Source organism: Notothenia rossii (genome assembly GCF_949606895.1).
Source record: "Notothenia rossii genome assembly, chromosome: 1".
Taxonomy (NCBI): domain Eukaryota; kingdom Metazoa; phylum Chordata; class Actinopteri; order Perciformes; family Nototheniidae; genus Notothenia; species Notothenia rossii.
The window spans coordinates 47,410,177-47,434,303 of NC_136912.1; the positions used below are offsets into that span (position 1 = coordinate 47,410,177).

The 24,127-nt window shown below is 41.5% G+C and overlaps 1 protein-coding gene across 7 annotated transcripts in view; it reads left to right on the forward strand.

Annotated features, from left to right (window-relative positions):
- The window catches only part of tenm3 (teneurin transmembrane protein 3), a 690,209-nt gene that overhangs the window by 596,148 nt on the left and 69,934 nt on the right, over window positions 1-24,127 (forward strand). For all 7 annotated transcript variants that reach the window (XM_079656342.1, XM_079656340.1, XM_079656341.1 and 4 more), the window contains 7 exons: window positions 3,939-4,069; window positions 4,700-4,788; window positions 13,423-13,542; window positions 16,123-16,255; window positions 19,713-19,841; window positions 22,165-22,296; window positions 22,491-22,626. In XM_079656342.1, coding sequence (XP_079512468.1) covers window positions 3,939-4,069; window positions 4,700-4,788; window positions 13,423-13,542; window positions 16,123-16,255; window positions 19,713-19,841; window positions 22,165-22,296; window positions 22,491-22,626 — 870 coding nt within the window. The remainder of the gene's footprint in view (window positions 1-3,938; window positions 4,070-4,699; window positions 4,789-13,422; window positions 13,543-16,122; window positions 16,256-19,712; window positions 19,842-22,164; window positions 22,297-22,490; window positions 22,627-24,127) is intronic.

The following is a 24,127-nucleotide window of genomic DNA, read 5'->3' on the forward strand; positions in this document are numbered from 1 at the left end:
ATCTGTTAGGTAGTCTCTCCAGAATGGAACAACAACTTCTTCAGCACTCCTTCTATTGCTGCCAACTGTTGATAGGCGGATGGTGAAGAGGCTGTCAAGCAGGTCAGCTGTGAGGTTTGTAGGAGACCAGCATAGAAGGGGGCGAAAACTCTCCGGGTGAGCTTGGATTTTGTCCAGCACACCAAGTGTTCTCAGTCCATCCCGAAATCTGAGTAAAAATCACACTTGCTTTTTAAAGTGTTTTGATTGGCGACTTAAGTTTGAACTAAAGAAGATTTTACATCTTCACATGTAGTCCTTTTTAAACGTCATGGCAAGGAAAAATGACTTGCTTAGATGCTGTTCAAACAGGAGAAAAATATATGTGTGTATGTACGCGTGCGGGGAGGGTTTACAGTATTTTTGCTCTAACACACAACCCAAGCCCACAACTACTTTGTACAACAACTTTTAAATGGCTAGAAGCGCTCGCACCACAACCACCTGGCATTTAGTTTTAGCCTATGTGACACGATGATGTAACATAATACTGTCATGTGGCTTATATACGGTGCGGTTTAGTCGGGAAATTACCGCATACACTTCAACAGAAATGGCCGACAGAAAACCCTGAACACAATGCAATCTTCATGGGTTTCAATTCCTTATTGGAGAGGCAAAAAACTGAGGATAAAAATGTACCTCTCAAAAGGACCACGCACTCTGTGTATCACTTGGAACATCAGGATGTCATCTACAAGCAGATTCTTGTCTTCCAAACTCCGCAGCGGCCTCAGGCAGCCAGCATTGGCCAAATACTCCTCAAGTGGTTCTGTTGTTGCAAGCAGATCTTCCAATGATTTACCCTCCGTGACCTTCCAATACATACCAAAAAACAACATTTGAAAGCGCCAACATTTGAACATATTCCCCTCTGCACTAGCTACTAGTGTAGAAAGAGACACACTTACAGCACAACATAGTCTAAAACTGAGGAAAATAAATTACCCTCTTAATTTTTTCGTGCAGGTCAATATCCGCAACATTTTCCAACACTGGCTTAGCCAATTCTGGGCCATCAACAAGGCAAGAGAAGAGAGTTGGGGACAGAAAGCCTGCGGGAGAACCGCCATGTACAAGGCTTACTGCAATGGCCCTGCTTGCAATAAAGTACCGGTCCTCTCTCATGGCTAGAAGAAATTACAATTATTATATATTTGACAATGCATGCGTATAGAGACTTGAAAAATGCCTGTAAGATCATATAAAACAGTGACATACATGTAATAAATGGTTATCTGGAGTTTATCATGTGAGATTACAATCAATACATACCACTACTGTCAAAGGCCAAGTTCAGTTTGCCTTCTTCTCCCTCAAACATTGGAGATTTGGGCAAAGCTTCCATTAGAAGTCTTAGAAACTCTCCTCTTGGTCCACCCAAGTCCACAGCCTCTTCAGGTACTCCCATATCATCAGAAAACCTGACAGAAAAAAGTGTGACATGTATCATACAGTATGTCCCTCGTTTAAAACCCCTGATGGCTCCATCCAGGACTGTGGATCGGTTGATGTTGAACTTGCATTTCTTCTGATGATTTATTTTTGTTGCAAGATCTTGCAAAATATCTCTCACCGGCACCAAACATCCCGTAGCCATCCTGGAACTAGCAAGATAAATAAAAGTTAGGGCACACACACTAGTTTTGAGCAAGTGGCATTATGTGTGTGTGTTGTTCATGATCATTGACAATTTTCAACTTCAGTACATAATTGTCACGTACAAAGTGTACTAGTATAGTAGAAAGTCAATAGGTGGTAATATGTAGCATAAGCTTGCAAACTAAACTGCGTTCCTTAGAATGCTCAGTGGCATCTGCCATTCAAGTAACCTCTCTCTTGAGAGTAACAATCTTATTGCTGTTATAAGTCTTGAGGAGCCATTTCTAAACAAACTAAAGTAGTCGCTCTCACCAGGGATGAAGGAATTTGCCACTCAGTGGAGCGGTGTGACTTACTGTGTTTTTAATAGTTTTTGGACAACAATAGAGCTCTAACGCACAGGGGATTCAAATATCCGCACATAATGTCATAAATTATGTCATAAATCTTGATGTAATTTATCATTATTTAATACCACATGGTTAAACCTACAGTGCGGAACTGTGTCTACCCTCCGACAGTGAGTAATTTAAAAAAACAGTGTTGACATGTGCTTTTTGTACACCGACCAGTGTTTTTGCAAGCCCTCCGAGATCTTTTTTGTACTAACCTTTCACTCTGCAGGCTTGCTAGTATAGCCTGGTTCAATTCCTCATCAGAAGACTCGTCAGACAATGCAGACATTATTGTAAGGTAGCTATCATAGATTGCTGATTGGTGGTGTGTTGAGGTAGAGGGTAACAAAGGACAATGGCTTGCTGGAGTGCTGCCCGGAGCTGGATCAACAGAAGTTGTTCCTCCAAATGATGATGTAGAAGGCTGACTGCTGGAAGGGTAGCTTTCCAGCGAGCATACTGGCAGTTGAGTAGAATAACTGCTCTCTGATGTGCTGCTGTGGTAGGGTGAGATACTGCTTTGGTAGGTCAAGGCAGGAGTTTGAGTGAATGACGCTCCACACCCAAGTGATGAGGCAAAAGGTTGAACTGCAGAAGTACAGTTTGGTGGGGAGGCAGTCATTGGACTGTTAAAACTGTCTGAAGATGCATTTGATTGTCTATCTCGTGGTCGAAATGAGGAGCGCAGCTGCCTTGCTGAACCAGTGTTTTCCGTACAAATGTTGTCCTCACTGCTATAGCCTGTAACCTAATCCTTGGAAAGACATAAAAATTATTTTCAGATATACTACATTTCAACTGTACACTGAAGAGTATCTGGAAACACTTGGATTAATGATTATATTGCTAACAATTACTTTTACTGTCCATGCTTTAAAAGTGATATCTCCCGACGAGTACCAGTATCCCAGTATTAATTTACAATGTACGTTGTTCTCACCTTTTCCTTGGTCGCGAGTTCCACTTCCCAAAGTGGAGCTGAGTTTGGTATCTCAAAGATCATCAAGTTTGTCCTCCTTCATCTGCCTGGCCTGCCGAAGCGACTTGGGAGTTGGCAGGTCTGAAACGTTCTCTCAGCTCACTCTCCACCGCGCTGTGAGAAACGTTATTAGTAACGTGCTGCTCCTGTGCCTGTGAGCCTGTCCTCTGCCGCTCAAGGGACGATGACAGGGATGTGACAGTTTCAGGGGTTGACAAAATGTTCCTTAAAACCCCTAATGCTTGCTGCAATCTGCGCGATTTATCTCCCTCCATCATGTTATTTTGATTTGAAATCCAAAGTTCTGAACATGAACCCGCCCCGCTCGACCTTCTGAGCCAATCACAGCGCGAGAATGACCTGCCTTCCGTTTCAACCATACTCCTTCCGTTTCCACTATACTTTCTCTCTCACATACATACATTCTTCTCTTGCATACATATATTGTCTTCATACATACATACATTCTTCTCTTGCATACATATATTGTCTTCATACATACATACATTCTTCTCTTGCATACATATATTGTCTTCAGACATGCATATATTATAAAATATATGTATGTAAAAGGAGAATGTATGTATGTAAGAGTGAAAATATATGTATGTAAAAGGAGAATGTATGTATGTAAGAGTGAAAATATATGTATGTAAAAGGATAATGTATGTATGTAAGAGTGAAAATGTATGTATGTAAAAGGAGAATGTATGTATGTAAGAGTGAAAATATATGTATGTAAAAGGAGAATGTATGCCTTTGCTTTAAATCAACATTTTATTCTTGAGATGAATTTGGTGTATACTGTATATATTAGAAATGAAAAATATTATTAAAGGTGCATGAAGTTTATCAACAATATTGATGTATCCTCCTGTATATGAAATGTGAGTCATATCTAATCTTGTGTGTGTGTGTTTCAGACGGCTTGACTGACTGTATGGATCCAGACTGCTGCCTGCAGCCTTCCTGCCAGAGCCAGTTATACTGCAGAGGGTCTCCTGACCCGGGGGAGGTGCTGAGCCAGTCACCGTCCTCATTGATTCCTCAGCAGGTAAGGAGCTCCATTCAGAAATAAAGTGAAAGTAAGAACGTGACACAAATACTTGGACACAAATGCACTATTTAGGACAAAGTTTAAAAAAGTATATACTTAAAGAAGAAACAGAGTACAACAAGAACATCTCTCTTCTAAGAAGCGCAAAATGTAGCAAGAGCAAAATGCGTAAAACCTATAATTAAATAATCTGGACTATTGACTTGACAAAGGGAGACGAAGACAATATATACAATAGGTAAGGGGACACAGGTTGCAACAATCAAGGGAAGGGCTGCCGGTCTCACTGGAGGAAAAACACTCAATGGCAGGAAGCAAAGGGCTCTGAAAGAGAAAACAGCAAGTGCAATAACTGACATGAGTGACTGTCACTTAAAAAGTGAACAATGAGACATGACTTAACATAAACCTAAATCTAAACATAGACTATAAACTAAACATGTAATATAAACCTGATAAAGAACTTAACATGAAATGATTAAATAAAAAAACTTGACGTGATGTTACATAATGTTACTGGCATTCCCTTGTACGAACACACAGCACTTTAAAGTACAGCAACAGGTTCCAGTGAGGTATTAAAGGAAGCAGCATCAGTCCATTGGTTTAATTATTTTATTTCCTCAGGCTGCCAGGTCTTTCTACCAGCGCATCCACTTCCTGCTGGGTGCTGAATCCACTCACGTCATAACTGGAGACTCTCCGTTCAATAAAAGGTAATCATGTCTTCTTTAAAAAAGGATTGAATTACTTCTACAAACACTGTTTTCCTTAAAGTGGCATCATTAATAATGTGTGTTTTATTTTGATATATTGATTGTTTGACTCTGTCTGAAAAATGGTTCTGATGTCAGATGTAACATTCATGAAATGTGATTGGAGAGAAAGATAAGGGTGCAGTCTGCAACAGATACAGATTGAAAGGCAGAGCTACACTGTAAAATGTTTGGCTGTAAAATTATAGTAAATGGATATAGTCTTGGAAATGTTGTTACGGCCCCAACCTCTACTCCGCGGTAGTGGCTCGTGCGAGGAGACCCGCAACATGAAAGAATACACGCAATAACCGGTACTTGGTAACAAGCATTTATTGATAATCAGCCGTTTGCTCAGACAAGCGAAATGGGAAACAAAAAGAGGTCTGGAGGACTGGCCAAAAGGAACAAACAGAAGGAGGGAACCCGAGCCAGCCACACCACGGGCCGTAGGACCCAGAGCTCCTCCCCCCCCCTAACCAGAAATAAAATATAAACCCTATGGGAAACAAAATAAAGCGGCGAAAACTGGACTACCAGGTCCTCCAGACTAAACATAAACACATCTGCAGAAATATGGCCTACAGCTCAAAATGGCACAGAGGTATTCTAAGGACAGTGTCTCCGGTGTCAGGATAGGCGAGACATCCTTCTCCTCCAGCTTCTATATACACACGGCTGAGTGGAATTTGGAACACCTGGGCAGAGGCGGAGCCAGGGGTAGACCAGGTGCACCTGGGCCGAGGCGGAGCGTAGGAGACAGAAAAGAAAACAAGGAGGGGAGTACTTAACACATGTCTACACAGACATCCACTCAAAGTCAACAATTTTTCTGAAGAATGTGCTGACAAGGGGGTTTAAATTGCCATGCGAGTCACAGTGATGCTATAGAGCAGGGGTCACCAACCTTTTTTAGGATGAGGGCTACTTTAAAAAAAATAAAGCAAGTCGGGGGCTACTTTTACTCCTCTTTTTTTTTGTTTTTTGCAGTGTATATATTTTATTTTTATATATTATATGCTTACCTTTAACCTTTGTGTGCTGTTTGGGTTTGTGGGACCCGTTTTCAGTTTTTAATAAAAGAAAATGTATGCAATTTAATAATTTTAACCTGCTTTATTTGGGGGTGGACCTCACATCCTCCAGGGGGGATCTCACATCTTCTAAAAGATTTTTTTTTTAATGTTGAAGTGAAATGCACCAATCTGCTGCACTTTGAGTACAAAATGAATTTATGGATACAGCTCTCAACACTCATACTTAGAATATTATCACAACCAATAACAAATCATTTAAACTGGTTTATTCTTATCTTATGTTACCTAATTAGCATTCTTTCTTTTTATTTATGCATATTTTACTGATCACTCCCCTTTTAAACTGTTTTTTGTACTGTCCTATAGTACACACTGGAATGACTTCTTACTTTATCTATATTAAATAGATAAAAGTGTGCTCTCCCTAGCTCTCTCTCTCTCTCTCTCTCTCTCTCTCTCTCTCTCTCTCCCTAGCTCTCCCGCTCGCTCACAGAGGCTGTGTGCTCCTCCTTGGCGATGACGGGTTGCGTTAAAAAATAATAATAAACATATTTGTAAAGTGGGAGGACACAAACGGGATTTCGAAAAGTGCGGGGGACATGTCCCCCTTGTCCCCAGTGGAGATTACGCCATGCCTGTGTGTGCGTCAAGTGGAATAAATATATATGCAAGTTACAACACACACATAGTAAAACTCTGCTCCTCATGTGTTGTATAGGCTGGCATGATAGGCTGTTCAATGGGGCTGATGTGTTGTGTAGATTCTGCCAGAAGGAAAATCAGAAGGGGAGGTGCCACATTGCTTTTCTTCCCGACTGCAACGCTGGTCCCGCAAATCAAGCAAAACGTGATTGGTCGATATTCATTGTGGGGGTGGGGGAGGAGGGGTGTTAGATAGATATAGAGTTGTAGTAAGTAGATAGAGTTCGCTATGATTTAGGTTTCGTTTATGCATAGAGTAGATTATTTTAATTACATTTCCTTTTTTGTTTTGGATTTGCTTGGCGAGCTATTTTTAGAACATGCCCGGCGGGCGACTCACGTTGCCCCTGCGGGCGACTGAGTGCCCGCGGGCACCGTGTTGGCTACCCCTGCTATAGAGTCACAGTGATGCTATAGAGCAGGGGTCAGCAACAGGCGGACCGCGGTCCGGATCCGGACCCAGACGCCGACCTATACGGACCCGGAGCTATAATCAATACATTAATAGGGGATTTTTCGGCGCCTCCCGCTTTTTTAACGCTGATTTGGGTGACTAGTGTAATTCTTGGAGAACCGAAGAGTTTTCGTTTTGGGGGTGGGGAGTCCGTCCGTCAGTCCGACTGACGGACAACTTCTCACTTCAAAAAAGAAGAAGAAATCTAGACCCCAAACATAATTAAACAAGCGAGTACCTGTTTTTCCTGGCCAAGGACAGGTTCCTTGAACACAACACGAGCGTAACGTGTCTTCACGTGGTATATGTCTCGTCTGAAAGGAGTGCTGACAGAGAGCACCGGAACGCCGCTCCAGCCCTTCAAATATTGCAGAATCCATAAGGAGCCTGCGGCAGTGTTTGCGTGGCTATCAGTAGCGTGGCGTGGGGAAAAAATTAGGGGAAGCCAATAATACGTCCTTTCTTTTGGGGTAGGGGGGGTGTGGTGGTCATTGTAATAACGTAACCAGATGAGTGATTACAGCGCCCGGTATCATTTTACACACATTTGTATCATACAGATGCAGGACTTACACAAGCCTGTTATCTAACCGACAGGTCCGCACGCACTCTCCAGCCGAAACTCTAATAAGCATTCATTCACAAACTAAATCAGGAGACCTTTAACGTTTTACGTCCGGTTCGCTCCTTTGTTCCTCGCTGTACACAGCTCCAGTTTGGGCATTGGCCTGTCATCAGATTGTATTTGTTGTTGCTGCTGCTGCAGCGGAAGTTTAGTACAATTATTTTTGATTAAATACTCCAAATCTCCACCCTCCATAATTGCACTTGCTTCAGTTGCTTGCTACTTTCTAACGGCAGTGAGAGTGGTGCAGTGACGCTATCTATCTTCTATCGATTAGATTTATGATTCGAAAATTATAAAAGTAGGGTAGACATGTGGATATTATCCGACTGAACAAAACGTGCATTTACCTAACAGGTTCGTTTTCCACTGAAATTTTTTCGAGCTATTTTCCAAAATCCTATGGAGAAATCCCATTGCTATTTTATCGAGGGAAACCGAGCGCAGCTTACTTCCGCTTTTTGGGACGCGTCACTGCACCACTAAATTGATGCGATTTGATTGGATTGTGAGGCAAGGGAAGCCAGCCGCCTCTGGCTTCCCTTGGCATGGCCCTGACCAATCACAGGTTGGCAGGGACATGACGTGAGCCTCATCTGATTGGTCAATCCGTACATTTTTTTTCACCAAGGGAAGCAAATTTCGGCTGGCCTCCTCTCGCAACAGAGAGTGCAATCTACTGTTTCACCGTAACATCTAGAGGGGCGCTGTTTCACTCTTTGTAAAATACTCAATGAGAATGGGGGAGAGACGGGCCGGTGTTACAGTATAAGTTGAGTCATGACAACTGGCGACATTCTATTATTTTCTTCATCGGAATCCGGGGCGTGTACATTGAGGACCCATTGTTGACTTACCAAGAAAGAAACATCGTTTGTCGTTTACGTTCATCTTTTGCTATATCTGCCTTCCTAAGATCCATTTGCTGCACATTCAGTACTCGTATGTGAGGTTGTGGGGCAGAGGCCGATATCGTGACGCTTACAGGGAGGTATCGAACATTTCAAAGTAGGTGACTGTGTGGATGCCTGTTCAAAACATTGCAAACTTCAATAAATCATTTAAATTATATATTTGTGTCCGACTTTCATTTGTTCATCGTTCTTAATGTGATGTATAGTAGCTTTGATAGCTGTCCATACCTTCAGACAGCCTAAAAGTAAAACACAAGTTGTTTATTCACAGCCTGAACGCTCATCGAGATGACTGGATCAGTCATGACAACTTGTGATCAGCTCCGATTAAATTGTGATATCAATTCTGTATGCTAACCTCCAGGGATCACGTTTATTTTATGAAATACCTGTATCCCTCTCATCACAACAAGACTCTACACTGTGCAGGAAAAACAATTACATACATGAAAATAACCTTGATGCATGGGAATTAAACACACAAACTATCTTCCGTGGCTATATTGATATGTCACAGTAACGGTAAACCACAGAAAAATAAGTCCAGCGGGGCACAAGTTGAATACATATAATACGGTAGTTCTATTATGCCTTTAAGCCTATACGTTTAACCCATAAGAACCCGGACCCATTTCTACTTTTGGGGAAATTAAGGGGAACGTCATTTAGACTAAATAGACACATTTCTGACAAGTAACCCCCCCTAGTATCAAATATCTGGGCTTTAATGGTAAAGTAACTCTTATTTATAACTTAATTAACAAGGATGATGTTTTGGTTTGCATTTGTTTGAACATACTATGAATTGAAGAATAAAGCATATGTTAACTAAATATAATTGAATCAGCTAAATTAACTGACCAGATCATACTCATATTTCTAATTGTGCATATATGTCACTCCGGGTTTACTGTGAATGTTTAGGGTTAAAGTCCCGATGTGACACCATGTGTCACAGCAATATTTATGGCATTTGTTTCATATCAATTTCATCAAGAAATGTTTCCACAACAGGTTAAATGTAATCAGAATCAGAATACCTTTATTCGTCCCACAGAGGGGAAATTTACATTTGTTACAGCAGAAAAGAGCCGAAGACAGCTTAATGTTTAACAAATGACATGTCATGTAAGCATTTTTATTCTTAAATGGCTTGAATATTAACTTCTAGCTAGTTCTGTCACATGTTTTAGCCTGACACATGGACATCTTGTTATGGGAAGACAAAAGCAAATGACAAGGACCATGACCCCAGACTGTTCAGTGTGTGTCACTTAGGGACTTCATGAGATAGAAAAATCTCATGAGGAATCTGTATAAGGAACTTTCCAGAACCTTTAAATTTCATGTGACACCCGTGTCTAAGCAATTCTGTCTGCCTTCCGTGTTCCTTTTGTTATTTACTTCCTCTCTGCCTTCTTCTGATGATTTATCTGTTAGTTTGTGTGTTTAATTCCCATGCATCAAGATTATTTTCATGTATGTAATTGTTTTTCCTGCACAGTGTAGAGTCGTGTTGTGATGAGAGGGATACAGGTATTTCATAAAATAAACGTGATCCCTGGAGGTTAGCTACAGAATTGATATCACAATTTAATCGGAGCTGATCACAAGTTGTCATGACTGATCCAGTCATCTCGATGAGCGTTCAGGCTGTGAATAAACAACTTGTGTTTTACTTTTAGGCTGTCTGAAGGTATGGACAGCAATCAAAGCTACTATACATCACATTAAGAACGATGAACAAATGAAAGTCGGACACAAATATATAATTTAAATGATTTATTGAAGTTTGCAATGTTTTGAACAGGCATCCACACAGTCACCTACTTTGAAATGTTCGATACCTCCCTGTAAGCGTCACGATATCGGCCTCTGCCCCACAACCTCACATACGAGTACTGAACGTGCATCAAAGTGATCCTATGGAGGCAGATATAGCAAAAGATGAACGTAAACGACAAACGATGTTTCTTTCCTGGTAAGTCAACAATGGGTCCTCAATGTACACGCCCCGGATTCCTATGACGAAAATAATAGAATGTCGCCAGTTGTCATGACTCAACTTATACTGTAACACCGGCAGCAACACACAACAAAGAATTTCCGAAACTAAACGAAGTGCTTTCATTTATTTATTAAAATTATAACTACAATCCGAAAAAACAGGGGAAGCCTGGCTTCCCTTGGCCTCCAGGAGAAAACGCCACTGGTGGCTATGTCTTTAGTTGTAAGCTCAGTAGCGATCTGTTGTTTTTAGCATCTGGTTAGCTAGCTATGCTAACGAATTTAAAGAGCTTATCTACAACCAAGTGGAAGAGAGCTCTCTCCTGAGAGGCTCAAATAACCTCAGCTCAGTGAGGTTAAGGCACACCTTGATATGATCATTATAATTATTAATGAGACTAAATGAAAAACAGGTATAAAATACTATATGAAAGGAACAAAAAAGTTTTTAAAAATAACAAGAATAGAGTTTAAAAGGTGAGTGATTTGTAAAATATCCAAAAAGAAAAATCTGCTTACAGTTGTTTCAAGTGGGTGTTGAAAGATGAACCCATAGATCTCTTCATGTTGCTCTCAAAGTGCACCAGATTGATACTTTTAACTTCTACATTAAAATAATCTTCCCGGGGGAACATGCCCCCGGAACCCTCTAGAGGAGGTTAAGTCCCCCACCCCCACTTAAATCATGTTCACATGGATAGGATACTAAATACATTTTCACACATCTTGTGTCCATATCTTTCTGTTTTGGTGGTCATGCCACACCGTGCATATGCATGCATACGTGATTCATGGTAAGATATCTGGATTAAGCGGTTGCTTTTTCTTTGCACAGAATGAAAGAAAGGCCAAATGAATGGGCTGTGAATTTAGTTTTTTTGACACCATTTCAGCCCAGATTTACAAACTCCTGGCAGGACAAGCTCGAGCTCAATTCCCGCACTAAATTAAAAAAAAGTTAGTGAGGGACTGCAATATAAGACGGAAAGAAAGAGAAACTTTAAAACTGTTCAATTGTTATGATGTGTAAAGACTGATATTGTTCTATAATCGTCTGAAACTGTTAAGTCATGATGTGAAACGGTTAACAAAGAAAAAGGGAAACTCAAGCTGCTGCTACACTTTATTTTATTTATCTAAAATCAAGCACTTTTAAGATGCACACATTTTCAAAAGCTATTTTATTTATTTTCTCTTTTATTTTTAAATGCAGCCAGAGAGGAACATTACACATATCCACAGTATTTACTGTATATCTGTATAGTTCAATGTTAATTGACTATAAATATTGTTGTTTATGAATTGTACTTTTTTATTCGATTGGCAGTCAGTTGTTGATTACATGCAGACGTTGATAAAGCTACAGGCTATTCAATACATATCACACTAATTCATGAAGCAAGTTAGACATTTGATGTTCCGGACCTTTGCATGGGGAGATTTTCTCTAACTGGACCTCGTTGAATTTTAGTTGAATACCCCTGCTACAGAGTCACAGTGATGCTATAGAGTCACAGTGATGCTATAGAGTCACTGTGATGCTACAGAGTCACAGTGATGCTATAGAGTCACTGTGATGCTATAGAGTCACAGTGATGCTATAGAGTCACAGTGATGCTACAGAGTCACAGTGATGCTACAGAGTCACTGTGATGCTATAGAGTCACAGTGATGTTATAGAGTCACAGTGATGCTATAGAGTCACTGTGATGTTATAGAGTCACAGTGATGTTATAGAGTAACTTTGATGTTATAGAGTCTCTGTGATGCTACAGAGTCACAGTGATGCTACAGAGTCACAGTGATGCTATAGAGTCACAGTGATGCTACAGAGTCACAGTGATGCTACAGGGTCACTGTGATGCTATAGACTCACAGTGATGTTATAGAGTCACAGTGATGCTATAGAGTCACTGTGATGTTATAGAGTCACAGTGATGTTATAGAGTCACTGTGATGCTATAGAGTCAGTGATGTTATAGAGTCACTGTGATGCTACAGGGTCACTGTGATGCTACAGAGTCACTGTGATGTTATAGAGTCACAGTGATGTTATAGAGTCACAGTGATGTTATAGAGTCACTGTGATGTTATAGAGTCACTGTGATGTTATAGAGTCACAGTGATGTTATAGAGTCACAGTGATGTTATAGAGTCACTGTGATGTTATAGAGTCACTGTGATGCTATAGAGTCAGTGATGTTATAGAGTCACTGTGATGCTATAGAGTCACAGTGATGCTATAGAGTCACAGTGATGCTATAGAGTCACAGTGATGCTATAGAGTCACAGTGATGTTACAGAGTCACTGTGATGCTATAGAGTCACAGTGATGCTATAGAGTCACAGTGATGTTACAGAGTCACTGTGATGTTATAGACTCACAGTGAGGTTATAGAGTCACAGTGATGTTATAGAGTCACTGTGATGCTATAGAGTCACAGTGATGCTATAGAGTCACTGTGATGCTATAGAGTCACTGTGATGTTATAGAGTCACTGTGATGTTATATAGTCACTGTGATGCTACAGAGTCACAGTGATGTTATAGAGTCACTGTGATGCTACAGAGTCACAATGATGTTATAGAGTCACTGTGATGTTATAGAGTCACTGTGATGCTATAGAGTCACAGTGATTTTATAGAGTCACAGTGATGCTATAGAGTCACTGTGACTCTATAACATTCTGTGTCTTTCCAAACTGAATTTCTTCCCCAAGAAAGATTTCCGGCAGGGTAATTTCTATCCATGATGGCTTCATTTCCTATATGAATTGCGGTCAGATATAATACATGATTGTTTGGATGCAGAGTGCAGCTCTAATAAAGTGACCCTCTCTCCCCCTGTGTCTGCAGCCTGGTGTCGATAATTCGCGGTCAGGTGTTGACAGCTGATGGAACACCTCTGATTGGAGTCAACGTCACGTTTGTCCACTATCCTGAACATGGATACACTGTGACACGCAAGGATGGCATGTATGTATTTATTTACCGAACAGTGCAACTCCTTCCTTTCGTTTTTCCAAACCAAAATCAGCAACATTTACAGCAATCTCACACCCTCATCAGCACCCCCCACCTCCTCTCCTGGCTCCCCCCCCCTTCACCTCACAGCCCCTGTCCCACTTCTCCCCTGTGACCCCCATGCAACTGTCCCACTTCATGACTGGAATTAACTCCACCTGCACACTTGACCCAATGCCCTCCAAATGTGTTAAAGAGAGCCTCCCTGCCATGTCCCAGCTCATCGCCACCATCATCAACTCCTCCCTCAGATCTGGATCAGTTCCCCCCTCTCTCAAACTGGCTGCTCTCACACCCATTCTCAAAAGACCTGGACTCACACCTGACATCATGTCCAACTTCCGGCCCATCTCAAATCTCCCCTTTCTGTCAAAAATACTTGAACGTGTCATTGCCTCACAACTAAAATCCCACCTCAGCTCCAATGATCTCTTTGAGCCATTTCAATCCGGTTTCCGATCAAAACACAGCACAGAAACAGCTCTTCTGAAAATCACAAACGACCTCCTCCTCTCCTCTGACTCCGGCAACCTGAACATCCTCATCCTCCTCGACCTCACCGCAGCATTCGACACCATCAACCACGCCATCCTGCTGTCCCTCCTCGAATCATCACTCAACATCACTGACACTGCACTCTCCTGGCTGAAATCCTACCTCACCGACAGACATCAGTTTATCAACATCAACAACTGCACCTCCTCCACTGCTCCTCTATCCCAAGGCGTCCCCCAGGGTTCGGTGCTTGGCCCCCTCCTCTTCATCCTTTACATGCTCCCCCTTGGCCAAATAATTTGTCGCCACAACCTTCAATTTCACTGCTACGCCGATGACATCCAACTTTATATCTCAACAAAAACCATCACCCCCACAACACACTCCACTCTCACCAACTGTCTCTCAGAAATAAAAGCATGGATGCAAACAAACTATCTCCAACTGAACAGTGCCAAATCAGACATCATCATCATCGGCCCCCCATCCCGTATCAAAGACATCCAGAATTTCAACTTCACCATTGACAGCCACACTCTATCTCCCCCCCCTCACATCCGCAACCTCGGAGTCATTTTTGACAGTCAGCTCAAATTCAACCACCACATAAATCACATCACCAGGACCGCCTTTTTCCACCTCAAAAATATTGCCCGTCTCCGCCCGTCACTCTCCTCCTCTGCTGCTGAAATCCTGATTCATGCATTCATCACTTCACGACTCGACTACTGCAATAGCATCCTCTATGGCATACCATCCAACCTCCTCAATAAACTCCAACATATTTAGAACTCTGCTGCCCGCCTCCTCACCCACACCCGCTCCCGAGACCACATCACTCCCATCCTCCAGAACCTCCACTGGCTCCCCGTCCGTCAAAGAATCCACTTCAAAGTCCTCCTCATAACTTACAAAGCCCTCAACAACCAGGCCCCCCCCTACCTCACAGACCTGCTGCACCACCACACCCCTTCCCGCTGCCTCCGCTCATCAGAAGCCAACCTCCTATCCATCCCCACCCGCACCAATCACCGGACCTGGGGGGACAGAGCCTTCTCCTTCGCTGCCCCCTCCCTCTGGAACTCACTCCCACAACCCATCAGAGACTGCACCGACCTCACCACCTTCAAAAAACTCACAACAACTCACCTCTTCAATCTGGCTTTTCATGTGTGATTGTTTTTGTATTATTTGACTTTAACTTTAACTATATATTTATTTGTTGCTCCTTTCTTCTCTTTTCTTTTTTTCTTCACTATTATCTGTAAAGCGTCTTTGAGCACCTGTAAAAGCGCTAACAAATTAAATCTATTATTATTATTATTATTATTATTATTATTATTTATTATTATAAAGTATATGTATAAAGCCTTCTGTTTTATATCTGCACCCTTCTCCACAAATGTTTCACTTGATACTTCCTTTGTTTTTAAAATAGATATGTGTAGACAAATGTACCTTCGAACAGTGTAAAAGCCAGCTGTATGCCAATATATTTTTTGACCCATGGATTTGCAGGTCAGTTTGTGTCTGGTTTCAGTGTTCCACAGGTGAAGTAAAGTCCCGACCTGAATAACAGATTGTGATTCCTTTAAGCGTAAAAACTAAATGAACATTTAAAGCTGTTTGTTTTAAAATGATTGCCCTTTCTCACTGTCAAACACTATAATAATCTGACTATAATAATCAGTACACCTTACTCTTCCCAGTGTACAATGTGAAAAAAGTAAGCATGAATTTGCTGAGAAAGCAGAGAAAATAAGACATTATATCTCATATCCCTGCGACACTGCCAATTTAGTCAAACTAAAACATGCAAGCACCGCTGAAATGCCCAGTGGTGGCATTTCTAAATTGAGTCTTTATTGTTAAAATAATAACATAATAATAAATCAAGAATGGAAACGTTAGTAGTGCCTGTTGACTGTGAGGAGGAATTACACGCTCAAAGGGAATGATTCCTATTCTTCAGCTGTTGTTTCTATTAATTACGGTAAATATGTATTTGTTTCTCTGTTTGTTGTGGATGTGCCTCAGGTTTGATCTCCTGGCAAACGGCGGAGCTTCGCTAACGTTGAGTTTTGAGCGCGCTCCATTCCTCACGCAGTACAGAACAGTGTGGGTGCCATGGAACGTTTTCTATGTGATGGACACCCTGGTGATGAAGAAGGTGAGCGTTGTCTGTCACCAGGGCCTCGTGGACTAATGACTGCAGATACAAACTATACTTTAATGTTCCGGTTTATTCAAACAGCATTTAGAAGCTTGTTGACTCTTTCTTAATTTTCATGGAATAAACTCACTGAATATTTAATGACAGAATTATTTCATTAACATGATGACTCATTCAGCAGTCTGTGTTATAACTTCCAAAAATGTTGTCCTTTATTGAACAAGGAAAATGCATAAAAATAAAGTAATCTCAAAAAGAGAAGAGATGCTACAGCTCTGCAAAAAATTAAGAGACCACTCGAAAAGTGTTTCCTGATAGGCCCCAAGCCTGTTTTTCAGGTTTCAGGCTCGGAAATGACATTCCCAGAACAAATGACCATATCTTCCCTTCTAAAAGGGTTAAATTAATAATCTTTTTTCTCAAAGTAATGATAAACCTGTGAGTTAGATGTAGAAAAGTCAGAATCAATATAGATGTTTTTTATTTTAAAGAAAATTCAGATTAAACATGGTAAAAAACTGTAAATTATAGTGTCCATCCAAAGAATATTTTGTACTTATAGTGAAAACTAACCTTGGATGATGGGTTAGTAGACTAAAAGCTTTAGGAATCCAAAGTACAACATATAATAAGTACCCTGTATCAAGATTGATGCAAAACAAGTGACATTTGAACTTTTTAGACCGATTTAGCAAAAAAGCTGGGTTCTGGGGCCATTTGGGTGGATTTTCCATATCTCTGGTCCCCCTTGTTCGATTTTGACATGTGACATCTCTTTCTGACCGTTAGAGCCAATCGAATCCAAGGGAAATCGTCCCACACACACTCATGTTACGTCTCTGCTCATTCTAGCTTGCAGCAGAGGGGAGAAATATCCCTGCTCTGATATAAAGCAACTGAAAAGCTGTTTTATTGCTTATGGATTATCAGAACATTTCAAAGGGGACACAGACACATTGGATTAACCTATGGATTAACTACAGCATCGTTTTTATCGTTTTAATGCCATTGAAGACCAGTTTAGACCAGACAAAGATGAAGGTAAGCCATGTTAGCATTGTGGGCTACCTAGCGCCACTTGTTTTGATGTACGTTTTTGTTGATAACATAGCGAGTTTGTATCTTTCAGTGTTGAGGTGGGCACAGTTAGATTATGTGTCTCCTTGCGATCATAAACGATGTGTTGGATGTGTACCTAGGATAAGTAATAAGGGAGCTAGGAGTGATTATCGGTGCAGTAATAGGTTAGCATTTTTCGCTCAGGGGTCATTTAGATGCTTCTTATGAGACTTGTGTTTTGGTTTTGGTAAAAATGGTTTGTATCGTCAGTTAGCTGAGACTATTCCCGTTAATCTGGTATAACACATTAATAGGTTCTTAAATATTAAGATCCCCTGAGACACAGTGTCGTGAAAAAAAAAAAGAAGTACCCGCCGGCGGGGACCTTGGGGCTTAACAGGTTAAATCTTTATCTGTATGGCAGTGTGAGACTGACTGTTGAGCGGCCCGACCAAGCAAGGAGGCAGAGGCAAAAATATAACCCGGGGTGGGCATTTATTAAAATCATGTGCACAAAGTTCACACAGCCTCAATCCTGCTGCTGTTCACGCGAGCCCAGCCTGCAGCCACCAGGATCTCACAAACACTCTACCACTCTCACTCTACACGAAACAGCACTTAAATACACAGACACCAATCAGCACAACAAGACACATGTGAGGGGGGAGCAATTAGACACAGGTCAGGGGGGAGGAGACAACACAGGGCACCAGGTGCACACAATCAGCAACAACATACATGCGGAACAGGGAAGTTGTCGTCAATATACCCCACACAGTACAATGATTATATCCAGATGTCCACTTGAGCTCTAGTAACGGTGTCTCAACGTTACATTCCCCCCCTCTTCTCCTAAAGCGCACAGTACCTCAATTCTCATGTACCCGAGATAAACAGTCTGCCACCAAGTTGGCTTTCCCGGCCCGATACTGGACAGTAAAGTCATAGGGTTGCAGGGACCACCCTGTGAGATGTGTGTTGGACTACAACGGACATAATAGATCCCTCCCCTGAGGCTATGGACACACCAGATCCCTCCCTTGAGGCTATGGACCTAATATATCCCTCCCTTGAGGCCATGGACACACTAGATCCCTCCCTTGAGGCTATGGACCTAATATATCCCTCCCTTGAGGCCACGGACACACTAGATCCCTCCCTTGAGGCTATGGACCTAATATATCCCTCCCTTGAGGCCATGGACACACTAGATCCCTCCCTTGAGGCTATGGACCTAATATATCCCTCCCCTGAGGCTATGGACACACCCCCAAACATTGTCACATTTCCTTCCCCCTTCTCGCCAGGAAGCACAGTGTCTTTACAGTCTCGGTTTCGGGACCACCAGTCAGCCACCCGGTTTCACCGCCGCCTCCTCCGCCACCTTCAGCGGGGCCAGTGAAGCCGTTTATCCGGAAGCTGTTTTGTCCTGTTGTAAGGCGTTGGTCTGCCTCTATTCCAACCCAGGTTCTGTCGACTCCTCGTGGGTCCGTTAGCTCGTCCGTTAGCTCGTCCGTTAGCTTCTCCTCCTTGTCTCCGTTAGCTCGTCCGTTAGCTCGTCCGTTAGCTTCTCCTCCTTGTCTCTCGTCTCCTGCTGCCTCAGCAGCCGCGGCCCCCTGGTCAGTTCCAGGCCTAGACACCCCCAGCCGCGGTTCCTCTCCTTGGTCCCTCTTCTTTCCTCTCGTCATTGTCACCTCCTCACTTGGTCGAATCCCACTTCTGACACCAATTGTGAGACTGACCGTTGAGCGGCCCGACCAAGCAAGGAGGCAGGGGCAGAACGTCCAAAAATATAACCCGACGTGGGCATTTATTAAATGATCACACATAATGACACAGCCTCAATAAGTGGTTCCCGTGCCCAGCCTGCGGCCACCAGCAGCTCACACAGACTGACCCTCAGCACAACAAGAAACAAGTGAGGGGGGAGCAATTAGACACAGGTGAGGGGGGAGGAGACAACACAGGGCACCAGGTGCACACAATCAGCAACAACATACATGGGGAACAGGGAAGTTGTCGTCAATATACCCCACACAGTACAATGATTATATCCAGATATCCACGTGAGCTCTAGTAACGGCGTCTCGTCGTTACAGGCAGCCATTCCATTCCAGTGTCTGTTGAATTCCAACATAGAGACATTTTGTCTATTTTCCATCTGCAGTCCCTGGGCATGTACAAATATAACAATCGATAAGCACTGAAGACGTGTCTTATTGTCTATCACACTAACAATTAAAACAGACCAAAATACAGATGTACAATCTATTAGGTCTAGCACATTTAACATTACAACTATAATGTTACAATTCATTTAACATCTCAAATCACAGTAAAATGAATGTTGAAAGCAGTGTAACGGGTGTTAACAGGTTTTGTGTGTCTGTATCAGGAGGAGAATGACATCCCCAGCTGTGACCTGAGTGGCTTCATCCGACCCAGCCCCGTCATTGTCGCCTCTCCTCTGTCCACCTTTCACAGATGTTCCTCTGAGGATGGCCCCATCATACCTGAGACTCAGGTAAGACCTGCGTCCCTGGACATGTACCCAATGCCATTTATTGATACGTTTATAAAAATAAGATCTCTGCCAGAATGGTCAATGAAATGGTCTTTGTCGTCAATATCTTAGTAAGTCTCTGACAGTTAGAAAAACATTGCTGATAGTTATTTCATTATAGTTTCAGTGATGTAATTCTGCCAAAATGTAAATGGCACTGTAAATAAAATGGTCATCTTATTATGAGCCAACCTACTCCTACTTTCAAAAGATTCATAAAAGTCAACTAACATTGCTGTCTATGCTCGATTATGGACTACGGACAGTGGGCAAAAGGAACTTACTTTTTTATAAGATAAAAAATAAGACTTTTTAACAACATAAATATACACAATGCATAGATATTTTTGATAAACGTTATACAGTTTTTATTTTAATATGTGTTTGTATTGTTAATATATTAACACAAATTGTATCTCTCAAGAATGTTTAAATGAAGAATACAACGTGATTAGAATAAACCTTTTAGACTATGTCATTTATTGAGTACGGCAATGAGGGTGAATTATAGAAATGAAATGTTTATCTGGAGGAGGACGCTGTTCTTCAGTCCACACATGAAGGGCCAATCAAATACAAATAAATAGAAAGTACATGTTATTGGTTTATGCTTTTTGGCTAGGTTTATGAAGTCTCTGTCAGTGAACACACAAACACACACACACACTCACTCACTCACACACACACACACACACACACACACACACACACACACACACACACACACACACACACACACACACACACACACACACACACACACACACACACACACACACACACACACACACACACACACACACACTCTAATGTTATATAAACCTAAAAGCACATGTGTGTGGTTCTTTATGGTCTCAGCGCATTAACCCGTGTGCAGAGGGCGTGGAACATATGACAGAACGCTGTGTGTTTTTATATTTTTACAACCCTGAACCAAATCATTATTATTTGTATTTGCCAAGCATGTGTGTATGTGCCTGAATATCTGAGATGAATGGAAAAAGTTTGTGTTCACACACGTGTGTGTGTGTGTGTGTGTGTGTGTGTGTGTGTGTGTGTGTGTGTGTGTGTGTGTGTGTGTGTGTGTGTGTGTGTGTGTGTGTGTGTGTGTGTGTGTGTGTGTGTGTGTGTGTGTGTGTGTGTGTGTGTGTGTGTGTGTGTGTGTGTGTGTGTGTGTGTGTGTGTGTGTGTGTGTATGTGTAAGCCCCCCCTCATGTTTGAGACAAAACATTTTTTTCATTTGCTGCTTGATGCTTTTTATAATTCTTTGGAAAACGATTGGAAAGTGATATAGTTGTTTGACTCAGTTGTTGAATGTGTCATCATACAAAGCTGGTAGAGAAGCATAGTCCTGCAGATCATCATGTCATGCACCATGACTTTCCTACAGAAACAAATGAAGGAGGATGATATACTGACTGTTAATAGTGTATCCTTAAGGATGTTGTTGCGGATCCAAAATAAGGCTGCTTTGTCAGTTTTAAAGCGCATTTTACTTTTATTTGGCCCTGCACACTTCTATGCACTTTTAAATTGCAGCTAGAATAAGAAGTGCCTCATCATTTAGTTTACCTTCAATGTTTTTTCATATATGGGGGATCTTTATGGTATTGATTTTCCAAATAATCTATCAGTGCTTAAAAATTTCATTATACAGTATGTCATTAACATATCTTCCTGATCTTACACATACTTTGTACTGCACTGATTCAGAGGCCTCTATCGGAAAGGAGCGGTCTCTCCAGCCCCTCACGCAGACCTTTAGATCTGTTGTGATATTTTTTCACCTTGCAGTTCTGTAAAAAACTTACAGACATGGAACAGGAGGAGGAACACAAAACCGAGTCGACTTCTGTTTAGAAAAGGATTACATGCTGATGGTTTTGAAACAACACGCCTCCTTTGGTTCCACTCGGCTGACGTGCTTCTGAGCTGGCTCTGCTACCAGAGGTGCTTCACACCGGTGTTGTGGACTGTCTGTGTGAAAGGGCTTTGTCTGCATGTCTTTCTTTCAATTTTCCGGACAAGGCTTTATCCAATGGCCTTCACGCTTGGTGGGTATATTGTTGAGAACCTAAGGAAATGCAGTGATGAGCATGAAGTTTGGGTTTCAAGAGACATGCAATAATGGTGGTTCCAACCATGCACAGCTGCCAGGCCCCAGACACTTTCATGCTGGTTTTTCTCACTGCAAACACTTAAAGTGACCACATATAGCTGTGTGCATCCAGTACATTAAATAATGTTACCTGCTGATGTGAATGCTATGTTTTTCCCTCTGCAGGTGTTACAAGAAGAAACCTCAATACCAGGCAGTGATCTGAACCTGATCTACCTGAGCTCAAGAGGTGCTGGATATAAACCTGTCCTCAAAGTCACCATGACACAGTCATCAATACCTTTCAACCTGATGAAGGCGAGTGATGTAATATCATATAATATCATATTTCCTCAAAGCCACTACAAATCGTGAAGCAAACAAATGAATCAATACAGAATGCTGAGGTTCAACGGCTCGAGTCAGCTAATCAGCACCACCCCGGCCCGTACCAGCATAACCCTGACCTGAGTCCCACGAGGTGACCTTTGTGTCTGCTGCTGTCTCCCCAGGTTCACCTGATGGTGGCTGTTGTGGGTCGCCTTTTCCAGAAATGGTTCCCTGCTCAACCAAATCTATCATACACCTTTATCTGGGACAAGACAGACGCCTATGGCCAGCGCGTCTATGGACTCTCGGAGGCCGTTGGTGAGTGAGCTGCTAAAAGCAAAGCTACACACAGACTGTCATCAGCATGTTCCTCTCAGATTGTGAAAAAAGCTGCTCCAAAGTTGAGGAGCATTTTACATTCTCATTCAGAGACTACATACATTCCCCAACAACTAACTACTGATCATTTTATTTTTTAAATGATTCCTGATTGGGAGCCAATACAATGGTTGTAAAGTGTGAACTGCATTATGTTTGGGCCAAGAAAGACAAGAAAACTAGCTTTCCTTTTAAAAGACATCATGGTAAAGTAATAACAAATGTGGTTGCCCTAACGATTTTACAATTAGCTCTATGGTGTATTTGATATAAAAGAATGGAGGTTAATTTGTGTTTAGAGTAAAAGGTCAATGTATAATATGGCTACTCTCCCATTCATAAAAGCTCCTGCTTGTAGTTCTGTGAATATGTCTGAACCTTAATGTTAACCAATAACCTGTAATTTAACAATACATTTTGGAAAGCATTGAAGTACAAGTGTTGAGAGAAAATGTACTGCATACAATGAAATTGCACCAACCAACACAACATAAGTCAGACAACATACTGTGCACAGCAACTGAGCAGATGACAGGGAGGAGGTTCAACAGTCTGTGCAGAAAGGCTCTGACAGGGAAATGGCTTGGACATAATGGGTATGTAAACTCTGACACCTTTATGAGGGATAAGTCCAGCAGAGGTACTTCACTGTGAGTTATGACTCATGGAAGCCCGCTTTAAGGGGACCAACAGAAAGACACGTTGCTGCATGTTTGGTAATACTCCTGAAAGTGGTGCTTATAGTTGAAACTAAGATAGCATTCCACTGCAAAAACAGCCCTTCCAAAAACAAGCAAAATATTCTTGAATCAAGTCAGATGTTCCTGTATCAAACAAAACAATCTGCCAATGGGGTGAGCCACATCTGCTTGGCTAGAATTCTCAAAACTAGAATGAAAATCTAGCTACTGAAAGACCGTAATGGGCCTTGAAACTAGACACAAATGAAAAATGTAAGCACATTTTGCTTATTACAAGCAATGATTCCTGAATTATTTAAGAAATAATAACTTAAAATTAGTGTTTTGGTTGAATTGACTAAGAATGTATTTCTTAAATTAACATTTATAATTAGCAAAGAAAGTTTACAATAAGGATCATTGGCTTTAATTGACACAATATATTAGTGACTGTCTTAAACTTAGAATGTAAATCTTAAATTAAGGTTAAAATTTTGCAAATAAAGCTTACAATAAGAATTCAATTATTGAATTGGCATAATATATTACATGACATGTTACTTGTATACCACACCACAGTTGTCTCAATGCCAATGTGAAAAGTGAATAGACAGATCTTGACAATGAATACATATATATTAAACGTAAAATTGGTGTCAATTCATCAGATTCTTAAATTGAGAAGTTGTTTGATGGTTTATTTCTTAAAATAAGAAAAAATAAATCTGTTCCATGCAAACAAATGCTGTAACTTGTTACTG